The 23,489-nt window shown below is 40.0% G+C and overlaps 1 protein-coding gene across 2 annotated transcripts in view; it reads left to right on the top strand.

Moving 5' to 3' along the window:
* The window catches only part of DLC1 (DLC1 Rho GTPase activating protein), a 356,025-nt gene that overhangs the window by 203,004 nt on the left and 129,532 nt on the right, over positions 1 to 23,489 (top strand). Inside the window, exon 1 of one of the 2 annotated variants that reach the window (XM_043546179.1) lies at positions 3,049 to 3,395. The exons of the other annotated variant lie outside the window; for it this stretch is intronic. Coding sequence (XP_043402114.1) covers positions 3,257 to 3,395 — 139 coding nt within the window. The 5' untranslated portion in view covers positions 3,049 to 3,256. Of the gene's footprint in view, positions 1 to 3,048; positions 3,396 to 23,489 lie in introns of those variants that run through there. 2 annotated transcript variants of the gene reach the window in all.

Raw genomic sequence — 23,489 nt, forward strand, 5'->3', positions numbered from 1 at the left:
AGGCCAAAAGTATAACTGGGTTCAAAATTAGAAAAGTTCATGAAAGATATGTCTATCAAGATGGACAGGGGTGCAACCTTATGCTCCAGGTATCCCTAAACCTTCAACAGCAAGAAGCTGGGACTGGATGACAGGGGATGGATCACTTGAAATTGCCCTGTTCTGTTCATTCCATCTGAAGGAGCTGATACTGGTCACGGCCAGAAGACAGGATACAGGGCAAAATGGACCACTGGTCTAACCCAGTATGGCTGTTCTTATGCAGGGAATGGGGAGGAAGTGAGGGGCTATGTACGTTTGGGGTTATTGTGTGTGCTGGTTATGTTGTTATGTGGGTAGTTGTGTTGATTTATTCCTAGAGGGGTTGTGCTAGGAGGTTTGTGTTGATTTGTGCAGGTGGCAGTTACGCACACGGGTCTGGCAGCTGGCAAAGTAATCTACCATCTGTGCAATCTCCCTCATGCAATTTGTGGCATGCAAATTAGGTTGAGTAAGGGCAGTGATTGGTCGAGTTACCTCTGTTATCACAGTGGTCTAGGACCCTTGGCATGGCATAGATACATGCTTTACTGTGGCTGTACACTGTATTGGGTGCCATTTGTAAAGTCAAGATGGCTGAGAATTTCAAAGCTGAACAGTAAAACCCAGTGATGATTCAATTTGGGGATACTTTGAACAAAAAGAACCCTCAACCATTCTTGTAGTTGTTCCCATCACTTTACATGACACTACAGATTTAAACTTAATAGGTTTCAGGGAGAGACGCAGAGTGACAGACCTGGAATCTTCTTATATAAATGTGTCTCAGATTTCTTCCTCTAACAATATATTTCCTTTGGATTATTTTCTCCCTAGATGCATCAGTTAATGGTTTTCCAAAATCCATCTCATTTTATTCCCTGATCATATTTCTAACTTCTCTATATTATCTTAGTATTTTTATGTCCCCACAGTTGTTTGCAGCACCTTCCATATTAGTATCACCTGAAAATTGAATTAAATTCTTTGCATAACATCTTTAAGATTATTACTGAAGATGTTAAGTAACATCAGACCAGTAATGCCCCACAAGTCACCTCCATCCAATTTGTTGTGTTTTATTACTTTCTTTACCCTTTGTTTGCTCATTCTGACAGTTTCCAAACCAAGTTCTTGAGCTTTCATCTATTTTAATTGATACTTTGAATTAACACTTTGAAATTCCACATTTCTACATGTGTGTCAACAGTTCAGAGGCCACAGAAATGCATAAGGCATGGAACTATGATGCAACCATATCCAGTATCTCCAACACTTGGTTAACTTGCTTGGTAAAATGCACAATTCTGGAGTTTCTGTTATCTCTCCACCTGCTCTTTTCCTCTTTGGGCCAGTGGGGCTCAGATAAGTTATGGAGATACATTTATCGAGCACTAGAGTTGAGGATAATGCCGCCATCTCTACTGTAGGCACATCTATATGAGGAAAATGTGTGTTTTTCTGTATTGGTGCATCTCCACCATTGATCGAAACAGTGGAAGATGTGGGGCTGTGGGGAGTAGTTAGTTCTACTACTCTGAGTAAGGTTAGATGATACTATGGTCAAAATGCCTGCACTTGTCTCCGTTGGTACTTCCACTGTGACTATAAATGCTGGGCTGTGCGGGAGCAGAAGAACACCTACAGATTATCTCTATGCATACCCCAGAAGGCTCAGATGTCTACACAAAGAGGCTGGCTTCTTTCCTCACCCACTGCCACGGCCAGGGAGAAGGAAGAGTATAAAGGGTGCAAGATTATGGTTCTACTATTATTTTTGCTCTAATATTTATGCAGGACAACCAAGTTTACAGGTACTTTACAGAAATAAAAAAAGACAAAGGCCCTGAGCTGAAGAGTTTTCAGCCTGTGTTAGACAAACAGAGGGCTAAATTCTACTCTCACTTATACCAGTATAAATCCTGGGGACTTCTGTTCTGATCAGTGAAGTCGTTCCCAATTTACACTAGTGTAAACGAGATCAGAATTTGGCCCAGAAGAAATAATGACAACAAAGATGAAGGAAAAGATAACAACAAATAGGAAGGTGTAAAGTAAATGATTTGTATGCCTATTCAAAGAACAGTTCTTTTAAACGTGAGAATAAAGTATAAAAGAGTAGAACCTCCCCACCCCCACCCTTCAGGGTAGAATCTCTGGTCCTGATTCTGCAATGGAATCTGTGTGGGCTGATCTGTACGTGAAGTTCATCAGTTAATTTTAATGATAATAATACTTCTCATGAAAATAGCGCTGTCTGTTTTTAAAAGTTCAGTTGCTGGTGTAAAAATAAGGAACTATGGCTTGAATTAATTCCAGGACAACCTGCCCCTGAAGTCCTGACACACATATCACTCTCATTGATTTCAAAGGAAATTAGACACGTGTAAGGTTTGTAGGCTGGGAGCACTAAGCTATTCACACATTGCCAGGGGCACTTCAGACACTACCAGTGGAGAATCAACTCCCCCTTCATTCCTTTCTTCGTTGGGGAAGTGCAAGGTCAAACTGAGCAAGGTCAAACTGGCTTCATTCAGGGTCACTGGAGTTTGCCTGAACCTTTTAGAGTGTGGAGTCTTACATTCCCTTTTAGCTAAGATAGAAAGGGCCCAATTCTGTCCCCCACCCCTTATGTACTGCGACCAACAATATTACTTGTGCAGTAAGGAATTACTCAGTAGAAATAAGGATGGCAGAATCAGGCCCTAAATCATCTTGTGCCACAGACAGAATGAAATGTAAGAAAAATAAGGTAAAAAAATAAAATAAATGAACCAAGTCAGAAAAAAATGGCTCTTTCCCATTTCTTACTTTTTTCCTCTAAAAAAAGATGAAAGATTACCTGAAATGTCAGTTAAGCAGAGACATGTTATCTTAATAAATGAGCATGCAAGTATGTGCCCAGTAAGTTTTTTGATTAAACAGGAAGCTAGAATCATATAGATATCCACAAATAAAGCTCCAAATCTAAACGAGTGTATCGTTAGCTCATTTGTAAGCCTTTCCAGATGTAGCAGCAGTTCTGACTTTGGCAGCTTTCCAGTAGGTTGCCTGCAGTCTGAGCTTTCCTGTGTCCGCAGTGAGAACTGCAATGCCTGAGTCTTGAAGGAAAGGGCTCCGCAAAGCTGACGACTAATTTTACAAAGTAACGACCTGCCTCGTGAAGGAAATTTCAGGCAGATAACAGAGCAAAGAATGCCCATTATCCTGTGGCCAAATTGCTGCAGTTTTACTGTGGATGTGTGATACTCTGCACTGCATTATGGAACACACAGTGAAAGCCCCTTTGAGAAGATCATTTAGTGATCATATCAGAGACTCTACTGCTAGAGCCCTGGATGTTATCTGGAAAAATACAAGAGACAGACGACTGGCAGGTGAGGAGGGGGTAAAAAAACATGTTTTAAAATACACAGGGATAATTAGCGGTGTCATTTTTATAAGGTATGTCAGTGTCACTCCACAATATTTACCTGTTATTTTCTTTCTATGTCATGTTACTTCAGTGCTCCCCCTTCAGTGGGACTGCGCAGGATTCTCTAGCTATGATCTTGTGATATATATTTTAAAGAGTAGGAACAATGGATGTAACATTTCACTTTTGAAATTATGTTGTGGATCCCTCACAGCGAAGCATTTTATTTTGCCATTAAGTCAGCTTCTGTGTTCTATTGGTATGATATGCTTCAGTGAGTTGCATTACAGACTGTGTCCAAGCCAGGAAGTATGTCAGTTGGAGTATCTGGGCTGTGCAGTGAAAGATTACTGGTATTTCCTCTGGCAAGGCGCTCACTGCTTTAAGGTCCAAGTGAGTGTCAGGTATGCCAGAGCCAGGCTTTTGAAATATAAATTAAGTATAACTATACAGTTACAATTCATATGCTCTTATTTTGGCTTACAAGATGCAAAACATGTGGCAAACCATTATGGAGGCCAGGGAAGAAAATAATTAACCAATTGTTTTTCTTCTGTTTGTTGTCTATCTCTGAGACCAAGGGGTTCTCATTCACATAAATGAAGGCTGTTGTTTCATAACATTTAGATACCTCAGAAAAGGCAGCAGAAATACTCAATGGGTGAGGCATATAAAAGAGGCCACTGCAGTTTGTTTATTTACTTTTACAGGGAATGGCTTATTTTGAGGGGGGAGGAGGAGGGGATTTTTTAATGATAGTGGCAAAATTAGTCATCCCTGTGATGACCAAGAAAAAAACCTTTTGGATCCAATAATGTAAACTGAATGTTTACATCATTTTCATTTCCTTGTCTGTAGGAAAAACAAGGACAGCTAAATATTGCAAAAGCTTTTGTGATGGTGCACTAATGCCAGAAATTATTATATTGGATATTTTGGGGGAAGGATGGGCATGGATTATAAAGAAAAACATTTTAAAATTATATACTTTTTCTTCAAGACAATAATAAAAATACATTAATACTAGCCATGTAGTGCAGTTATCTAAGTATTGTAAGTTATAGTAAGTAAAACGATGTTATCTGGCAACAGTTTTGCCATCAGATTATGTGATATGCCTCATTATACAGTGGCAGGGATATAAATATACTTTAAACCATAGTAGATTATAAACAACTTCAGCCTGCTGTGCTAGTTATTAAATTGCAGGATTATTTCTGTGGCTGTTTCCACAGATGCCACATCTTACTATGTAGCCTTTCATTATTTTTAGATTTCTGAGATCCCTTAAAAACACCCATTTCCTTCACTTTACCTTCCATCACTGAGTTTCACAAAGAGGACCACAACACTTGAGATGGAAATGTTGGATTTAAAACTCCACGCCTTGAGGTGTCAACAGCTAAACATAAACTTGCCAGTGTCATTGAGGGGCAAGACACCAACCTTTCTTCCATGATCAATTTAATTTAGCAGTCAGCTATAGACTGAGTATCATGTCTCCACTGTCTTACAGAGACAGATGGGTTGGGGAAGGGACACTGGATTTTTCTCTGCGGAAAAGGATTGTGGGGCATTGTATAAGAGCCACAACATCAGGACCTATTGCAGTCAAAAGCAAGGTGCGTGTAAGACAACTGGAGACAATGACAGGGAAAAAAGTGGATAGGTTCAATGACAAAGCAAGGTTACACAAAATCTAGGAGAGGGAGGCTGGGTTGGCCAAGTGGTCCTTTATGTTTAATATTTTCTTATTTCCTAATCTGGGTGTTGCCAGGTCATCTAGATATTTGTTTACCCTTGGAACTTGTTTTCATTCCATCTGCTAGAGATGTTTGTGTGAAATGCTTTGAGTAAGCTTTTCAATTTACAGTTAAACCTGGCATGGCATTTACATCAACAGGCTCCAAGAATGTCTGGCTTACTTCCAGATAAGACAACAACAACAACAAACTCCCTTGACTTCTACAAAATTGTTTTCCACCCATTGGTTCATACAGAAAAACATGTAATGACACAGGTAATTTGTGCCTTCCCACAGCGAGTGACATATCCATGAAAATATGTAGGTTTTATCAGGACACAAAAAGACGTTGTTAAATATATATATGCATATGTGCATATGCTTGACAAATATCTGAGGAATACACAACTGATAATTTATTTCTTGGGGCTGTCACATTCCTAGAAATGAGTGAACATGTAACCCTTCAACCTCTTAAAATATGTTGATAACGGTGGGTATGTTTTTATTCTTGATGGCAGACGTTTGTGAGCAGCCACTGTTTTTATCAATACGGTGCTTAGATGTTGGAGTGCCCTTAAAAGTAGTGAGCATTCCATTTTCCAGGCTGTGCTGGTGATCTGAGAGTTGACAGGTACAATAATACATTGGGATTGTTGTCAGCCAAATCGCTTTATTTAATTGTCAAGCTGGTACCCAGATATACAGCACAATACATAACTGCATTGAAAATATTCGGGATTCATTTCTGTAAAATACAATGCTAGTACTGGATGAGATCAATAGAGAGACAATAAGAAGCACAAAACATCAAATAACTTTATGCTAGTCGATTGATTTACAGTATTAGAAGTTCATGAACGGTACATGACACTAAAATCAATATTCCAATTAGATAAGCAAATTTTCATATCAGGACCTTAAAAAGCACAGGGTCCAAGTAACTAACAAGGGAAAGAAGAAAAGGTGAAAAACTCATTCCTTGTGACATATTCAGTAAGAAAATCATCTGAACAAACTTCTGCCTTGGAGTGGCCAAAAGTTATCAAAGATGTAAGCCTGTGCACAGTGATGGCAAATCCTGCAATTCAGTCCAACACAAGGATCAGACAGCTAGAAACATCTACTGTAAACTTTTGGGCACCCAAGTGTCCTTACCCATTACTATTTTACATTTGGGGACAATGTATACGTTCAAATCAGCAGCACTGCTATGGGTACCCGCATGGCCCCACAGTATGCCAACATTTTTATGGCTGACTTAGAACAACGCTTCCTCAGCTCTCGTCCCCTAACGCTCCTACTCTACTTGAGCTATATTGATGACATCTTCATCATCTGGACCCATGGAAAAGAAGCTCTTGAGGAATTCCACCATGATTTCAACAATTTCCATCCCACCATCAACCTCAGCCTGGTCCAGTCCACACAAGAGATCCACTTCCTGGACACTACAGTGCTAATAAACGATGGTCACATAAACACCACCCTATACCGGAAACCTACTGACCGCTATTCCTACCTACATGCCTCCAGCTTTCACCCTGACCACACCACACGATCCATTGTCTACAGCCAAGCTCTGCGATACAACCGCATTTACTCCAACCCCTCAGACAGAGACAAACACCTACAAGATCTCTATCAAGCATTCTTACAACTACAATACCCACCTGCGGAAATGAAGAAACAGATTGATAGAGCCAGAAGAGTTCCCAGAAGTCACCTACTAGAGGCCTAACAAAGAAAATAACAGAACGCCACTAGCCGTCACCTTCAGCCCCCAACTAAAACCCCTCCAACGCATTATCAAGGATCTACAACCTATCCTGAAGGATGACCCAACACTCTCACAAATCTTGGGAGACAGGCCAGTCCTTGCCTACAGACAGCCCCCCAACCTGAAGCGAATACTCACCAGCAACCACATACCACACAACAGAACCACTAACCCAGAAACCTATCCTTGCAACAAAGCCCGTTGCCAACTGTGCCCACATATCTATTCAGGGGACACCATCACGGGGCCTAATAACATCAGCCACACTATGAGAGGCTCGTTCACCTGCACATCCACCAATGTGATATATGCCATCATGTGCCAGCAATGCCCCTCTGCCATGTACATTGGTCAAACTGGAGAGTCTCTACGTAAAAGAATAAATGGACACAAATCAGATGTCAAGAATTATAACATTCATAAACCAGTCGGAGAACACTTCAATCTCTCTGGTCACTCGATTACAGACATGAAAGTTGCGATATTACAACAGAAAAACTTCAAATCGAGACTCCAGCGAGAGACTGCTGAATTGGAATTCATTTGCAAATTGGATACAATTAACTTAGGCTTGAATAGAGACTGGGAGTGGCTAAGTCATTATGCAAGGTAACCTATTTCCCCTTGTTTTCCTAACACCTCCCCTCCCCCCCCCCCCCTTCCTCAGACGTTCTTGTTAAACCCTGGATTTGTGCTGGAAATGCCCACCTTGATTATCATACACATTGTAAGGAGAGTGATCACTTTAGATAAGCTATTACCAGCAGGAGAGTGGGGTGGGGGGAGAGAAAACCTTTTGTAGTGATAAACACCCATTTTTTCATGATTTGCGTGTATAAAAACAAACATCTTCTGTATTTTCCACAGTATGCATCCGATGAAGTGAGCTGTAGCTCACGAAAGCTTATACTCAAATAAATTGGTTAGTCTCTAAGGTGCCACAAGTACTCCTTTTCTTTTTGCAAGTGAGGAGGATATCCTGGAAAAATACCATCATGGAGAAAAAAGAAAAGAGATCTCCCAAAAATATCCTAACATAAATATTGTATGCTGAACTCTAAATGACACAGTGATTAGTGCTTCTCATGCATAGCAAAAAAGTCATCAATTATTAAAAATAATTCACGAAATTAAGAAATGTTTTTGACTAAAAAATGACCTGTCATGCTGGTGTGCAGAAAAGGGGCTGAACAGGTATATGGATCCTCTTCTCACCACATCCCCCTCCATCAGTATACCACAGCCATGAGGCAGGATACCCTGCCTAGCATTTTTATGAGCCTTAAGATTTAAACTAGGGTACTGCATATGCAGTCTGATGTCTAGGAAACATAATCTGCTACCTTGAAGATGTGGCCAGGCCCTCCTACACACTTGACAATTGGCAAAAATATCTCAAAGAGGGGCATGCATTGCTCCTCTGTGAAGGAAGAGTAAGATGCACTACAAGGTGCTTTCACCATGGCCCCCGAGGAGCCAACCTGGACTATGCTGGCAGGATGACTCATGACCCTCTGCCCTGCTCAACTCTTCTTCCACACTCTCCCACCACCTTGCATAAAGATAGGATATTGCTTTTACAGTCCAGCAACATTCAATACATCAGGAATCATTGCAACGCCATGCCAGCAGTGTTGTTGTGGTGATGTCAAGTGGGAGCATCACGTACCTATTGAAGGGGGATGAAAAAAGCATGTTTGTCTTGGTTTATTCACTGCTATATAATCCACACTTCATAATTCTTTTTCAGAGTGAACTTCAGTAGTCATGAAAGTGAAGGGATCTCTACTTGCAGCTAATACTAGCTAATGGGTGGGAAGCGGTGTGCACACATGAGCACACACAAAATCTGACACTGTATGATCTTAGAATATTGAAAACGAGGGCTGTCAATTAATCTCAGTTAACTCACATGATTAATTAAACAAAATTAATCGTGATTAAAAAATTAATTGTGATTAATCGCACTTCTAACAATAGAATACCAATTGAAATTTATTAAATATTTTTGATGTTTTTCTACATTTTCAATATTGATTTCAATTGCAACACAGTATACAGAGTGCAGAATGCTCATTATATTATTATTTTTATTACAAATATATGCACTGTAAAAATGATAAACAAAAGAAATACTATTTTTCAATTCACCTCACACAAGTACCGAAGTGCAATCTCTTTATCGTGAAAGTGTAATTTACAAATGCAGATTTTTTTTTGGTTACATAACTGCACTCAGAAACAAGAGTGTAAAACTTTGGAGCCTACAAATCCACTCAGTCCTTCTTCTTACTCTGGCAATCGCTAAGACAAACAAGTTTTTTTACATTGACGGGAGATACTGCTGCCTGCTTCTTATTTACAATGTCACCTGAAAGTGAGAACAGGCGTTTGCATTGCACTTTTGTAGCCGGTGTTACAAGGTATTGACATGCCAGATATGCTAAACATTCGTATGCCCCTTCATGCTTCAGCCACCATTCCAGAGCACATGCTTCCATGCTGATGATACTTGTTAAAAAAATAATGCATCAATTAAATTTGTGACAGTACTCCTTGGGGGTAGAATTGTATTTCTCCTGCTCTGTTTTACCGGCATTCTGCATACATTTCATGTTATAGCAGTCTCGGATGATGACCCAGCACATGTTTATTTCAAGAACACTTTCACAGCAGATTTGACAAAACGCAAAGAAGGTACCAATGTGAGATTTCTAAAAATAGCTACCGCACTCAAACCAAGGTATAAGAATCTGAAGTGCCGTCCAAAATCTGAGAGGGACAAGTTGTGGAGTGTGCTTTTAGAAGAGCAACACTCTGATGCAGAAACTACAGAACCCAAACCACCAAAAAAGAAAATCAACCTTCTGCTTGTGGCATCTGACTCAGATGATGAAAATGAACATGCATCAGTTCTCACTGCTTTGGATCATTATCAAGCAGAACCCCTCATCAGCATGGAAGCATGTCCTCTGGAATGGTGGTTGAAGCGTGAAGGGACATATGAATCTTTAGCACATCTGGCAGGTAAATATCTTTCAACGCCAGCTACAACAGTGCCATGTGAACGCCTGTTCTCACTTTCAGGTGACATTGTAAACAAGAAGCAGGCAGCATTATCTCCTGCAAATTATAACCAACCTTGTTTGTCTGAGTGATTGGCTGACCAAAAAGTAGTACTGAGTGGACTTGTAGGCTCCAAAGTTTCACATAGTTTTATTTTTGAATGCAGTTGGGGTTTTTTTACATAATTCTACATTTGTAAGTTCATCTTTCATGATAAAGATATTGCACTTCAGTACTTGTATGAGGTGAATTGAAAAATATAACTTTTTTGTTTTTTACAGTGCAAATATTTGTAATCCAAAATAAATATCAAGTGAACACTGTACAGTTTGTATTCTGTGTTGTAATTGAAACTAATATATTTGAAAATGTAGTAAACATCCAAAAATATTTAAAATAAATGGTATTCTATTGTTGTTTAACAGCACGATTAATTGTGATTAATTCTTTTAATTGCTTGACAGCCCTATTGAAAACTGCTATCAAATCCCCCCTCACTCTTCAATTCTGCAGACTAAATAAGCCCAGTTCCCTCAGCCTCTCCTCATGAGTCATGTGCCCCAGCCCCTAATCATTTTCGTTGCCCTCCGCTGGACTCTCTCCAATTTGTCCACATCCTTTCTGTAGTGGGGGGCCCAAAACTGGACGCATTACTCCAGATGTGGCCTCACCAGTGCCAAAGAGAGGGGAATAATCACTTCCCTCAATTTGCTGGCAATGCTCCTTCTAATGCAGCCCAATATGCCCTTAGCCTTCTTGGCAACAAGGACACACTGTTAACTCATATCCAGCTTCTTGTCCACTGTAATCCCCAGGTCCTTTTCTGCAGAACTGCCGCTTAGCCAGTCAGTCCCCAGCCTGTAGCTGTGCATGGGATTCTTCCATCCTAAGCGCAGGACTCTGCACTTGTCATTGTTGAACCTTATCAGATTTCTTTTGACCCAATCCTCCAAATTGTCTAGGTCACTCTGGACCCTATCCCTACCCTCCAGCATATCTACCTCTCCCCACAGCTTAGTGTCATCCGTGAAGTTGCTGAGGGTGCAATCCATCCCATCTTCCAGATCATTAATGAAGATGCTGAAAAAACCCAGCCCCAGGACTGACCCCTGGGGCACTCCACTTGGTACCGGCTGCCAACTAGACATCAATCCATTTGATCACTACCCGTTGATCCTGATGATTTAGCCAGTTTTCTATCCACCTTATAGTCCATTCATCCAATTCATACTTCTTTAATTTGCTGGCAAGAATACTGTGGGAGATCGTATCAAAAGCTTTGCTAAAAGAACAGGTTGCAGCATACTGTAAAAACCTGATACAAAAATTAGAATTTATGACTTTTATTACTACAGTAACTTAAAACAAAAACACATCATTGGAAGATCACCTTCCTGACTTTAGTTCCTGACTTAACCATATATGTGAAAATGAAGGCAAACTCTGGCTTGTTCGGCAGTCTTTGCTCAAGTCTTGAATACTTGAAGTGAAATCCTGATCCAGTTGACGTCAATGGGATTTTTGCCATTGACTCACGTGAAGTCAGGATTCCACCCTGGGAATGTTATCCTGTGGTGCACAAAGACAGCTGGCTGAGTACCATAAACTTGCATAGATTAGGCTTTCACTGTGCTTGCTTCTCTTGTTTTTTCACTTTCATGCATACTCATTCACCAACATTGTTAGAAAAAAGAAACAAATAAGGAACCTGCCCAACAGATCTTGGACATACCCCCTATTTGAAATTAATTGACTTTTCAATAAAGGACAGACCTAAATTCCTTACTAAAATGATTTGTAGATACCAAAATACATAAAAGATTAAAAGATGTATTGCTAACTCTCCTTAGAAAAGACTATCTTCAGATTGCAATGAAGAAAACAGGTTTCTGGAAGTTCAGATAAACGCTGTACTCAAAATAGCTCCTCTCTTTTCTTTGTGTTATTTTCAGAGAAGGTAGAAAGACATTTGCTATGTCCCTGCAAAATTAACTTTACATTTGCATGTGTGTGCACGTGTATATGATAACTGGACAAATAGTTCAGTAATATTTCGTTTGACTTTTTCCATTTTCAAAAAACCAGAAACAACTAAGGAATTTTAAGGGGAGGGTTTGGCAGGGTGGTAGAATGAGTTTTTTCTCTCTCCCCCTTGCCCCCCGCCTCTCCCCACCCCCAAATGGCCAATTTTCATTATTATTTTTTTTTTGAAAATTTTTTTCTCTCTTCTTTATTTATTTATTTATTTTTGCTGAATAGGATTATTATGTTTTACAAAACTGTATAATTCAGTAGTCAATTTTTCTTCTGATTTTGACCCTCAGGCACCTGGTCTTACAAATGGAAGGATATAAGAAGTAGTTAATATGTGGCCTTATTACTCAGGAGTGGTGAGCTTAATAAATGTGTTTTGTATAAAAGAATATATTGTGCAAACATATTTTTGTTGACTATTGATATACATTTAAAAAGAGATACGGTAGTCAACATTTAGACACCTAGGATAAATAAATTGCAAGATTTTTCAGCGGTACATCAGTTGAAGTAACTGGCAGATCTTAGTGCCCACCACCTCTAAAAACTAGGCCTACGTAGCCAGACAGATGTAGCTATCTGTAGCTCTCTAGTAATATAAATGTAAAGGTACATATGATGAGTGCATGAATATATAAATTTGTTCATATATGACAGACAGATGGTATGTTAAGTTTTTGTCTGCATTATTTAGCTATATAAAGTGTTTTGTGGTAGCTTTTATTTGAAAGACACAATACACTGCATTTATCTTACCATAGATTCAAAAAAAAATTTAAAGATCAGAAAGGACCATTATGATCTCTTGTATAACACAGGCCATAGAGCTCTGTAATTTTTGCATTAAGCCCATAACTTCTGTTTGAGGTACAACATATCTTGAGGTAAAGACTTCAAGGGATGAAGAGTCCACCACACCCCTATGTTCTAACAGTTAATTACTTCCCTCTTTAAAAATTTGTGCCGCCTTTCTAGTCTGAATTTGTCTAGCTTCAGCGTCCAACCATTAGATTTTGTTATGCTTTTTTTCTGCTAGATTAAAGTGTTGTCTACTATCAGAAACCTCTGATACAGGTACTTGTAGACAATGATCAAATCACCTTTTAACCTTCTCTTGGGTTAACTAAATAGAGGAAGCTTCTTGAGTCTCTATAAGGCAGGTATTCTAGACCGCAAATCATTCTTTTAGCTCTTTACTGAGCCCTTCCCAATTTTTCAACATCCTTAAAAAAATTGTGGACGCCAGTACTGGATAGAGTATTCAAGTAATGATCTCACTAGTACCGTATACAGAAGTAATACCACCTCCCTACTCCCATTTGGTGATTGCCCTTTTGGCTATAGCATCACATTGGGAAATCAGTTCAGATGGTTATCACATAACACCTAAGTCCTTTTCAGTTTCACTGCATTCAAAGATATTGTCTGCCATCTCATAAACTATTTCATATTTGGGAACAATGTATACCTTCAAATCAGCGGCACTGCTATGGGTACCCGCATGGCCCCACAGTATGCCAACATTTTTATGGCTGACTTAGAACAACGCTTCCTCAGCTCTCATCCCCTAATGTCCCTCCTCTACTTGCACTACATTGATGACATCTTCATCATCTGGACCCATGAAAAAGAAGCTCTTGAGGAATTCCACCATGATTTCAACAATTTCCATCCCACCATCAACCACAGCCTGGACCAGTCCACACAAGAGATCCACTTCCTGGACATTACGGTGCTAATAAGCAATGGTCACATAAACACCACCCTATACCAGAAACCTACTGACTGCTATATTTACCTGCATGCCTCCAGCTTTCATCCAGACCACACCACACGATCCATTGTCTACAGCCAAGCTCTATAATACAAGTGCATTTGCTCCAACCCCTCAGACAGAGACAAACACCTACAAGATCTCTATCAAGCGTTCTTACAACTACAATACCCACCTGCTGAAGTGAAGAAACAGATTGACAGAGCCAGAAGAGTACCTAGAAATAACCTACTACAGGACAGGCCCAACAAAGAAAATAACGAAACGCCACTAGCCATCACCTTCAGCCCCCAACTAAAACCTCTCCAACGCCTCATCAAGGATCTACAACCTATCCTGAAGGATGACCCATCACTCTCACAGATCTTGGGAGACAGGCCAGTCCTTGCTTCCAGACAGCCCCCCAACCTGAAGCAAATACTCACCAGCAACCACACACCACACAACAGAACCACTAACCCAGGAACCTATCCTTGCAACAAAGCCCGTTGCCAACTGTGTCCACATATCTATTCAGGGGACACCATCATAGGGCCACACCATCAGAGGGCCACACATCAGCCACACTATCAGAGGCTCGTTCACCTGTACATCTACCAATGTGATATATGCCATCATGTGTCAGCAATGCCCCTCTGCCATGTACATTGGCCAAACTGGACAGTCTCTACATAAAAGAATAAATGGACACAAATGAGACGTCAAGAATTATAACGTTCAAAAACCAGTAGGAGAACACTTCAATCTCTTTGGTCACTCGATTACAGACCTAAAAGTGGCAATTCTTTAACAAAAAAACTTCAAAAACAGACTCCAACGAGAGACTGCTGAATTGGAATTAATTTGCAAACTGGACACCATTACATTAGGCTTGAATAAAGACTGGGAGTGGATGGGTCATTACACAAAGTAAAACTATTTCCCCATGTTTATTCCCCCCGCGTTCCCCCCCCCCCCGCCTTCCCTCCCCCCCCCCCCCGCACAGTTCCTCAGATGTTCTTGTCAACTGCTGGAAATGGCCCACCTTGGTTATCACTACAAATGGTTTCTCCCCCTCCCCCTGGCTCTCCTGCTGGTAATAGCTCTCCTTACCTGATCACTCTCGTTACAGTGTGTATGGTAACACCCATTGTTTTAAGTTCTCTGTGTATATAAATCTCCCCACTGTATTTTCCACTGAATGCATCCGATGAAGTGAGCTGTAGCTCATGAAAGCTTACGCTCAAATTTATTAGTCTCTAAGGTGCCACAAGTACTCCTTTTCTTTTTGCGGATACAGACTAACACGGCTGCTACTCTGAAACCCATCTCGTAAGTGTGACCTATATTCTTTGATTTTCTAGATGCCGTTACATTTGACGGTACTAAAATGCTTGTTGTTCAAATGAGCCCACTTTGACAAGTGAGCCAACTCAGTCTGTATCAATGAACTATCCCCATCATTATTATCTCTCCTCCAATGTTTGTATCATCTACAGACTTTTCCAGCAATGAATTTTCTATTTTCTTCCAGATCAGTGATAAAGATATTGAATAGCAGTGTGCTAAGAACACACCACACAGGGGCACTCAAAAAAACAAACAGAATGTTGGGAATCATCAAGAAAGGGATAGATAATAAGACAGAAAATATCATATTGCCTCTATATAAATCCATGGTACGCCCACACCTTGAACTGCATGCATATGTGGTTGCCCCATCTCAAAAAAGATATATTAGAATTGGAAAAGTTTCAGAAGAGGGCAACAAAAATGATTAGGGGTATAGAATGGTTTCCATATGAGGAGAGATTAATAAGACTGGGACTTTTCAGCTTGGAAAAGAGGTGACTAAGGGGGGATATGATAGAGGTCTATAAAATTATGAGTGGTATTGAGAAAGTAAATAAGGAAGTGTTATTTACTCCTTCTCGTAATACAAGAACAAGGGGCCACCAAATGAAATTAATAGGTAGCAGGTTTAAAACAAGTACAAGAAAGTATTTTTTCACGCAATGCACAGTCAACCTCTGGAACTCCTTGCCAGAGCGTGTTGTGAAGGCCAATACCATAAGGGGGTTCAAAAGGGAGCTAGATAGATTCATGGAGGATAGGTCCATCAATGGCTATTAGCCAGGATGGGCAGGAATGGTGTCCCTAGCCTCTGTTTGCCAGAAGCTGGGATTGGGTGACAGGGCATGGATCACTTGATGATAACCTGTCTGCTCATTCCCTTTGGGGCATCTGCCATTGGCCACTGTCAAAGGACAGGATACTGGGCTTGATGGACCTTTGGTCTGATCCAGTATGGCCGTTCTTATGTTCTCCATAAAATGATGATTCCCCATTTATAACTCCTTTTTGAGATCTATCAATTAACCAGTTTTAATCCATCTATATGGGCTACATCGATCTTAATATAGTACTAATTTTTACGAGAATATCCATGTGGGACTAAATCATATGCTTTACAGAAGTCTAAGTATATTATGTCCATGGTTACCTTTATCAACTAAACTTGTAATCTTATCAAAAAGATATCAAGTTTTCTTACCAGACCTATTTTCCATAAAACCATGTGGATTGGTATTAATTATGTTACCATCCTTTAAGTCTTCAGAGATTGCATCAGCTTTTCTGTGATTTTGCCTGGGATCAATGGAAAGTTAACTGACCAGTCATTGCCTGGATCATCCCATTTACTCTTCTTAAATATTGGCACAAATATTATTTTTCTTCTGTCTTCTGGCATTTCCCTCGACTGGAACTTCTAAGGTTTATCAAAAGTCATTATTAATTCCTCAGCAAATTCTTTCAACACTCTTAGGTACAAATTATCAGGTCCTGCTGATTTTAAAAATGTTTAATTTTAATACTTGCGCTTTAACATCCTTCCTGAGGTTACTGGTGGAAGAGAAAGCATTTCCTTGTCACTGTAAGATAGATACGAGTATGTTGTTCTGCTTTTTCCAAATACAGAACAGAAAAATGTATTGAATATTTTTCCTTATCTGTTTCATGATTGACGTTATAGTATTAGAACTATAATGTTGTTACGGTTTTCTTTGTTCTTGGTATAATTAAAGAATTTCTTCTTGCTGTTATTAGTCTACTGGCAATAGATTTTTTGTTTGATATCTTTATCTTCCCTAATTAGTTCTCTGCATTTCCTAACTGCTGGTTTGTACACAGTACTGTCAACTTCCTCATTTTTCCATTTGTTATGTATATTTTTTATTTTTGTTTTTATTTTGACTTCCCCTCTGAACCAGGATGGCTTTTTAACAGAAGGAGCCTTCTCGGGGGATTGTGAGGTTTTGGGGTCATCTAATAAAGCATTCTTAAACAACTTCCAATTATCATTCTCATTTTTTGTGTTTAATTTTTTCCACCCACTGAATTTTGCTCATGATTATTTTCAGTTGTCCCTGTTTAAAGCACCAACTCTACAGGATCTCAGATAAAGGTATATTGTATCACATTTTACGTATTCTCAGAAACGTATTCTCTGCATGTACAGGGAATATATTGCTTTAAATGTTAGCTCAGTAACTGTCTTGAGGTTGGAAGAATATAATATATTTGGTGGGTGGCTGTGTGGGTGTAGATGAGGTAATGTTTTACAAAATATGCAATTATACAAGATACCACACATTGAGTGCATTGTGAGGCTTCAGGCCAAGTGCTTTCCATCACTTGATATGTAATCCTTCTATAAACTCACTTTTGAACAATATAAATGCTTTTAGAAATCGAGTGAGGTATCTATTGATTAATAAGAATCACACATGCAGTTGTTCTACACTGAATTCTGGCCTTCCTTGGAATCAGCTTCCTGATCTGATTGTTCCTTTTATCCAGGCCATTTTATAAATAAATAAAATATAGCCACATCTAAAATTATCACATTTGCAAAATATTTATGAATGGTGTTGATGTTATCCTGATAAAACAGTAATTTGATAACTTCTTGTTAATAGACAATAATTCATGGAAAGCAAACAGCACAACAATATATAACTATTACTGTTTTGTCATGAAATAATCCATACCCAGTAAAGAACATGACAGGATGCAGTGAAAGAAATATTGATCATTTCTTCAGACTAAAAGCTGCCAACTGTTTTATCAGGTTAAAGTTTTCTCACTTCTGCAGAGGGTTTGTTGTTATCCTGAGAGCTACCTGAAAAACATGTTGTTAAACCAATATTTGAGAGGAATATTAATTAAATGGGTTTTATAATTCATCACAACTTCAAAGTTCAGACTACATATGTGATTGCACATAGATCTATGTGCACTTGTCTACATATAGACACATTTGTCTGCACAGTACATATACATCATATGTTTTTATATATTTGGAAAATGTTGGCTACACTCATAACTGTATATGGAAAAATGAAATATTTCACTTTGTTTTTTTAAACAGGGGAAGGTTGACATTTGTAGTGCAATGTTTCTGAGCCAAAATTCCCAAATTATGACTGAAATATATTTTGTTGTTGGGTCTTTTCCTATACTTTATTCTCTTAATTTGTCACTCTCCAAAGAAAAATGTGAAGAAGTGTTGAAATGATCTGAAGAGGTTGTAGTGCTGCTTATTTTGAGCTATTGGAATATTTTGTTTCCAACACCTTTGCCCTTCTGATTTGAAGGGTGATATGGGTGGAGTTTGTAGCTATCATACAGCAATGCAAGTGAAAGTGTACTTTCTCTGTCATCTTGGCTATTTTTAATGGGTATTTCAGTATAAAACCGCCACATTGCAGTTTGGGCGGGATGAGGCACTGGAGAGTTGTAGCTATTGTTTTGACATATTTCACCATAAGTTGAATTTTAAACATTTCCTTCATGCAGTTCCTCTGTCATTTCCTTAACCAGAATTCAATAATGGAATTGTTTTGTCAACATTTATTAAACAAAAAAAGAGCACACAGTACACTAAACACATTATGAAAGTGACTGTAATAAGGTTCTCATGTATACAAGTTAGAACAGCTGGAGGGTCTTATGGAAATATACACTATTTTCAGCATTCTGTTTTTCCACAGTCCTCTTAGTCAGTTCCAACACTGAAATAAACACAGCCTGATGTCATGTACTGTGCTTGAGCTTTTAGGGTTGTGTATTGACGGAATGCAAGCCCAGAAATTTTCTGGAATCTGTAAATTTTGGAATTAGTTTTACTGTGATCCTGGAAACCCAAAATATTTATAAAGATCACATGCAACTGCCAGGAAGGGAGGAGATACACATAGGGAAACGCTCAAAGCTTATCCCATTAGGGGATGAGTACTCCTGTCGACCAGCAGAAAGAGGTCGAGCACCACCACATTCATTGTTCAGCTGTGCAGCAAGGCAGTTTGAGCTGATTCTGGGGGAAGAAGGAGAACATAGCTTGCATCAGGGAAGCTGCCTGTTAGGATTCCAGGATATGCCCCCTCATCTGTATTTCTCAATGTTCTGAGGCCGAAATGTGGTTTACATTGTGGGACAGGAACCGAAAACAAGGGATGAAGACAAAATTATATCTGTTCTCTGTGGCCCCAGCTTTATGATTCAACATTGTAGATGTTATTAAACTATATTATAAAAATTGAGATACAACAAGATCGTTGAATGAAGTTCCTCTTAATGACAGACAATTGAGAGGTGTGCCCCTTTGAATATCACAGTTCTTTGCATGTTCATATGTTTCCCAAGATCCTGGGACTGAGTTCCTCGGTTTCCAGGACTGTGTTCCCTTGCTGCATTGTGTGGGCAGTTCACACATGTGAAAGATTATTATATTATTGAAGCTTTTCTAAAAGTGCTGAAAAGTGATGTAAGTGCTGAACTGCTTTACTGCTTTGATTGTTTGGAAGAGCCTCCCTCAACAAATATTACAATCTCTGCAATTCCATTAACATCTGGACGATTTCCTCACGTCAGAGTTTGGTTGATGAGTTCCAGATGTTATGACTTATTGATATTTTCATTAACTTCTGAGCAGTGCTGTCTTTCTGTTTTGTTTGCAGACTCAAACTTCTTAATACACCAGTGTTATTGGGGGTAAGGAATGAAATTAGTGTTTGGCACCAACCTAGAACAACTGAATTCTCTTGTTACCATGTGCATTCTCAGTTCTGTTACAAGATCTCTAGCCTGTGGGAAGGTCAACTTTAACCCCCACTAAGATAAGGATAATTTCACTGAACTGCTACTTTCAATTAAAATGAATTATACGAATTGCTAATTCTGCTCCAAATTTAACTTTATACATTGAGTTACCCAGACATTATGAAGCACAGGAAATAAGACAGTATTAATAGGGAGCATTCTCAACTTTTTTCACTTCTTATAATGTAACTGTAACAATCATGTAGAGAATAGGTATTGCTCTGAAAGAATACCACCATTGCCCCACTTTCAGGAAGAAGCTCAGTTCTGTGGTTGGTTGCATATTAGGAATTAGCTGCATACTCATTGTTAAGTGGTAAGGAAGAAAATGGAAAAAGTGGAGATAAGCGGGATATGTAAAACTACATATCTATTCAGCTGACTGATTATCTTCTATGGAGATACATATATTTTATGGTTGCTAGTTTTATGATAGAACTCCTAGAGGATAAGAGTTGGAACAATTCTCCCAAGTTAGTTCCATCAGCACTTGTTGGAAGTAGTTGCAAGTCGAATGAATGACATCAGAACAACTTTGCTTTCATTGTATTGCTGTTCTGGAGACTTGAGTGTCAAATTTTCAAAACTAGCTCTAAAACTGCACTTGAAAGTTTTTCACAAGCAAACCCTACATTTATGTGTGAAAATTAGACTGTGTGTGTGTGTGTGTGTGTGTGTGTGTGTGTGTGTGGTTTGCTGTTATTTCTTAAGTAGCACAAGTGTGCTTGGCACCATATAAGACACAGATATAAAAAAAAAGTCCTTGCTTCGAAGAGTTTACAAGCAGGGAAACAAACAGAATGACAGTACTTAATGGGAGAAGCAGAGGAAGGAGATATGTTAGCTCTTTCTCTCACACACACATGTACATTATGTTTTTCTGTTAAAAAATATATACTGATGTGACCCACTGCTGCATAAGGGACACAGAAGGAGAACTAACTGAGCCCCCGGTTCCTCCCTGCAGAGCCAAGACTTCCAACTTCCACGAATGGGGTGTGGGCTGGAGTCCAACAGGGACTTCCTCAGCATCCTTAAATAGGAGAAACTCCATAGCCACCTCCTTCACCAGGGGGTTAGAGACTCAAGTGGTCCACTGATATCAGCAGCTCTAGACTCTGTGAGAGCTTGTGTGGTTGGATCGTTGCCTTTTGGATAGGAGAGGCGAGAGAAAGGGGAGTATCTCAGTAGGGGCCTAGGTAATGGGTAGACCCTAGTATCACCTTCACAGCCCTGGTGCTCACTGACATCAGAACGTTCACTCCATGATGGACCAGCCTTCTGACACCTTCAAAGACTCGTCCTGGCTCCTGGACAGCAGAAGAAAGGGTGAGAGATCCCTCCTCAGACCCAAATAGTTCCCTAACCCCCACTTGAGGCATCCCAAGGGGAGGGGAACTTGTGGCTTATGTAGAGAGGGAGTTGGGAGGATAGCTTACCTATGAGATACGTGTTATATATACTAAAAGGAGCTAATCATGTTAGATGAGGGAATGGTTTGGGAATAATCTATATCGAAGGGATAAAACAAACATACAACCAAAAATAAATAAAATAGTATGAAAATAATGGGCAGTGAGCGCTAAGTTGCTTTTTCTGGAGTCAGAGAAAATTTTAAGGAGACATGGGGCGTTCTGCGGTGATTGGCATTTTTTAACATAATTTATTTTAAAAGTTTAATTCATTGCCACCTAGTTGTGCACAGACATTGCAGGATATGATTACTGTTATCTCATCCTCCCTTCCCACCACCTTCCTCATCTGTGACTTTGTTTCGTTAGATCCTAGGCTCGTGTCTTTTTATGTGGTTATACAAAGGGGCCCTCATTCAGATTCGTGTTTTTGGCTGTCGCTCTACTTTAAAGAGTTATTCATAACAATACAATATATTTCTCAAACTCAAGCAAATGTAATCTCAATCAGTGAGAAGTTTGCACACTCATCTGAGAATGTTCATGGCTGCCTTTCAAAGAGAAATTATGGGGGAAGAGCAAGTATTATGCATTCCGTTTTCTCTGGTGTGTTTTCTTTTATTTTGAAGTTATAGTTCCATAATTTAGACATTTGTTACTTCAGGAGTCTGACATTGATTTGGTAGAAGAAATAATTCAGAAGCTTCACAAGGCTCTGCAGTCTCTGGTCTTAGGTGAAGAGTGTCACTGCCTATTGGCATTCCATGAAGCCTGTTAGCTTCTAATCTATTGGTATTCACAGATGCTCAATTTGAAAGCTTAGCAGTGCCTGTTTAGAGTTGTGCCCTGCATTACTTAGGCAGCTTGATGTTCTATATTTGTTGTTTGGCGGTCACCCTAACATAGCAAAGTGTCTGCCACTCTAGCTGATGTAACACTGGGCTGTACTAGGGATCCAGAAGAAGACTTCAGCACATGCCCCTGCTTGTTGTTGCCTGTCTTGGCAGACAAACTCCAGGCATTTTACTGGCATCAATCCAGTCCAGAAACTGAAACAGCATCTTGTGCTTCTTTTAGTCAGTCATAAACTTGGTGTTTTTCAGGACAGTTGAACTGCAGCTGAATCCATGAAATGCATAGAAGAGAGATTCACACCGAGAGGCTGTCTGCATTAATAAAGACGTGTCTGCATTAATAGTTTTCATGCACTATGCTGTGCTGCAACCTTTCGCTGTATAGTTTCATTTGTCCATCTTTACAGTAGATGCTCAGTCACTACTTCAGTCAAACCTTGTATAGCTGTAGATAGGAGGCTGTACATATGAGACTACCAGCACATACCCTATAAGCAGTGTTTTGAACCCTAAACAAGCACAGCAACATGACTGGAATGGTAACTGGGATTGTAAAGGGTTGTGGGAACTGCCTGCGGGTGGTTTTCATGCTCTGGGGGCTACCGTAATATTGTGTTGTTACAAGTTGTGTGACAAAGTTCCTCATCTGCCTTGGTGAGTCCTGCGCTTATTGGCGGGTTTGCTCACCTCAGAGGTTCACGGCAGCCCTCAGTTTGCCCACTTTTGCTAGTGGCTCAAACCTGCTGTTCACTCAGCTAACCTCATCACTGGCCAGCATGGGGAAAAGGAAGGAGAACAATCCCCGCTGTCTCTGCTGATCCACCTAGTGGGTCGGGGGACAGGCCAGGGACCTTCCCCTCTGGTGGGACCCACAGTCCAGGTCAACTCCTCTTATATCCAATAGGGAGGAGGGGGAGGGGGAGAACCTGGCCCCTTTCTCTACTCCGGGTTCCAGCCCAGGGCCCTGTGGATCACAGCTGTCTACTGTGTTTCTTGTGACAGCTGTGTGACAGCTACAACTCCCTGGGCTACTTCCCCATGGCGTCCTCCCAACACCTTCTTTATCCTCACCACAGGACCTGATGCCAGATAGCGTTTGTACTCCTCAGACCTACAGCAGCACACCCTCTCACTCTCAGCGCCTTGCACATCCCTCCCTGCCTGAAGTGAGGTCCTTTTTAAAACCAGGTGCCCTGATTAGCCTGCCTGTCCTAATTGATTCTGGTAACTTCTTAATTGGCTCCAGGTGTC

This window comes from Chelonia mydas, chromosome 4 (genome assembly GCF_015237465.2).
Source record: "Chelonia mydas isolate rCheMyd1 chromosome 4, rCheMyd1.pri.v2, whole genome shotgun sequence".
NCBI lineage: Eukaryota > Metazoa > Chordata > Testudines > Cheloniidae > Chelonia > Chelonia mydas.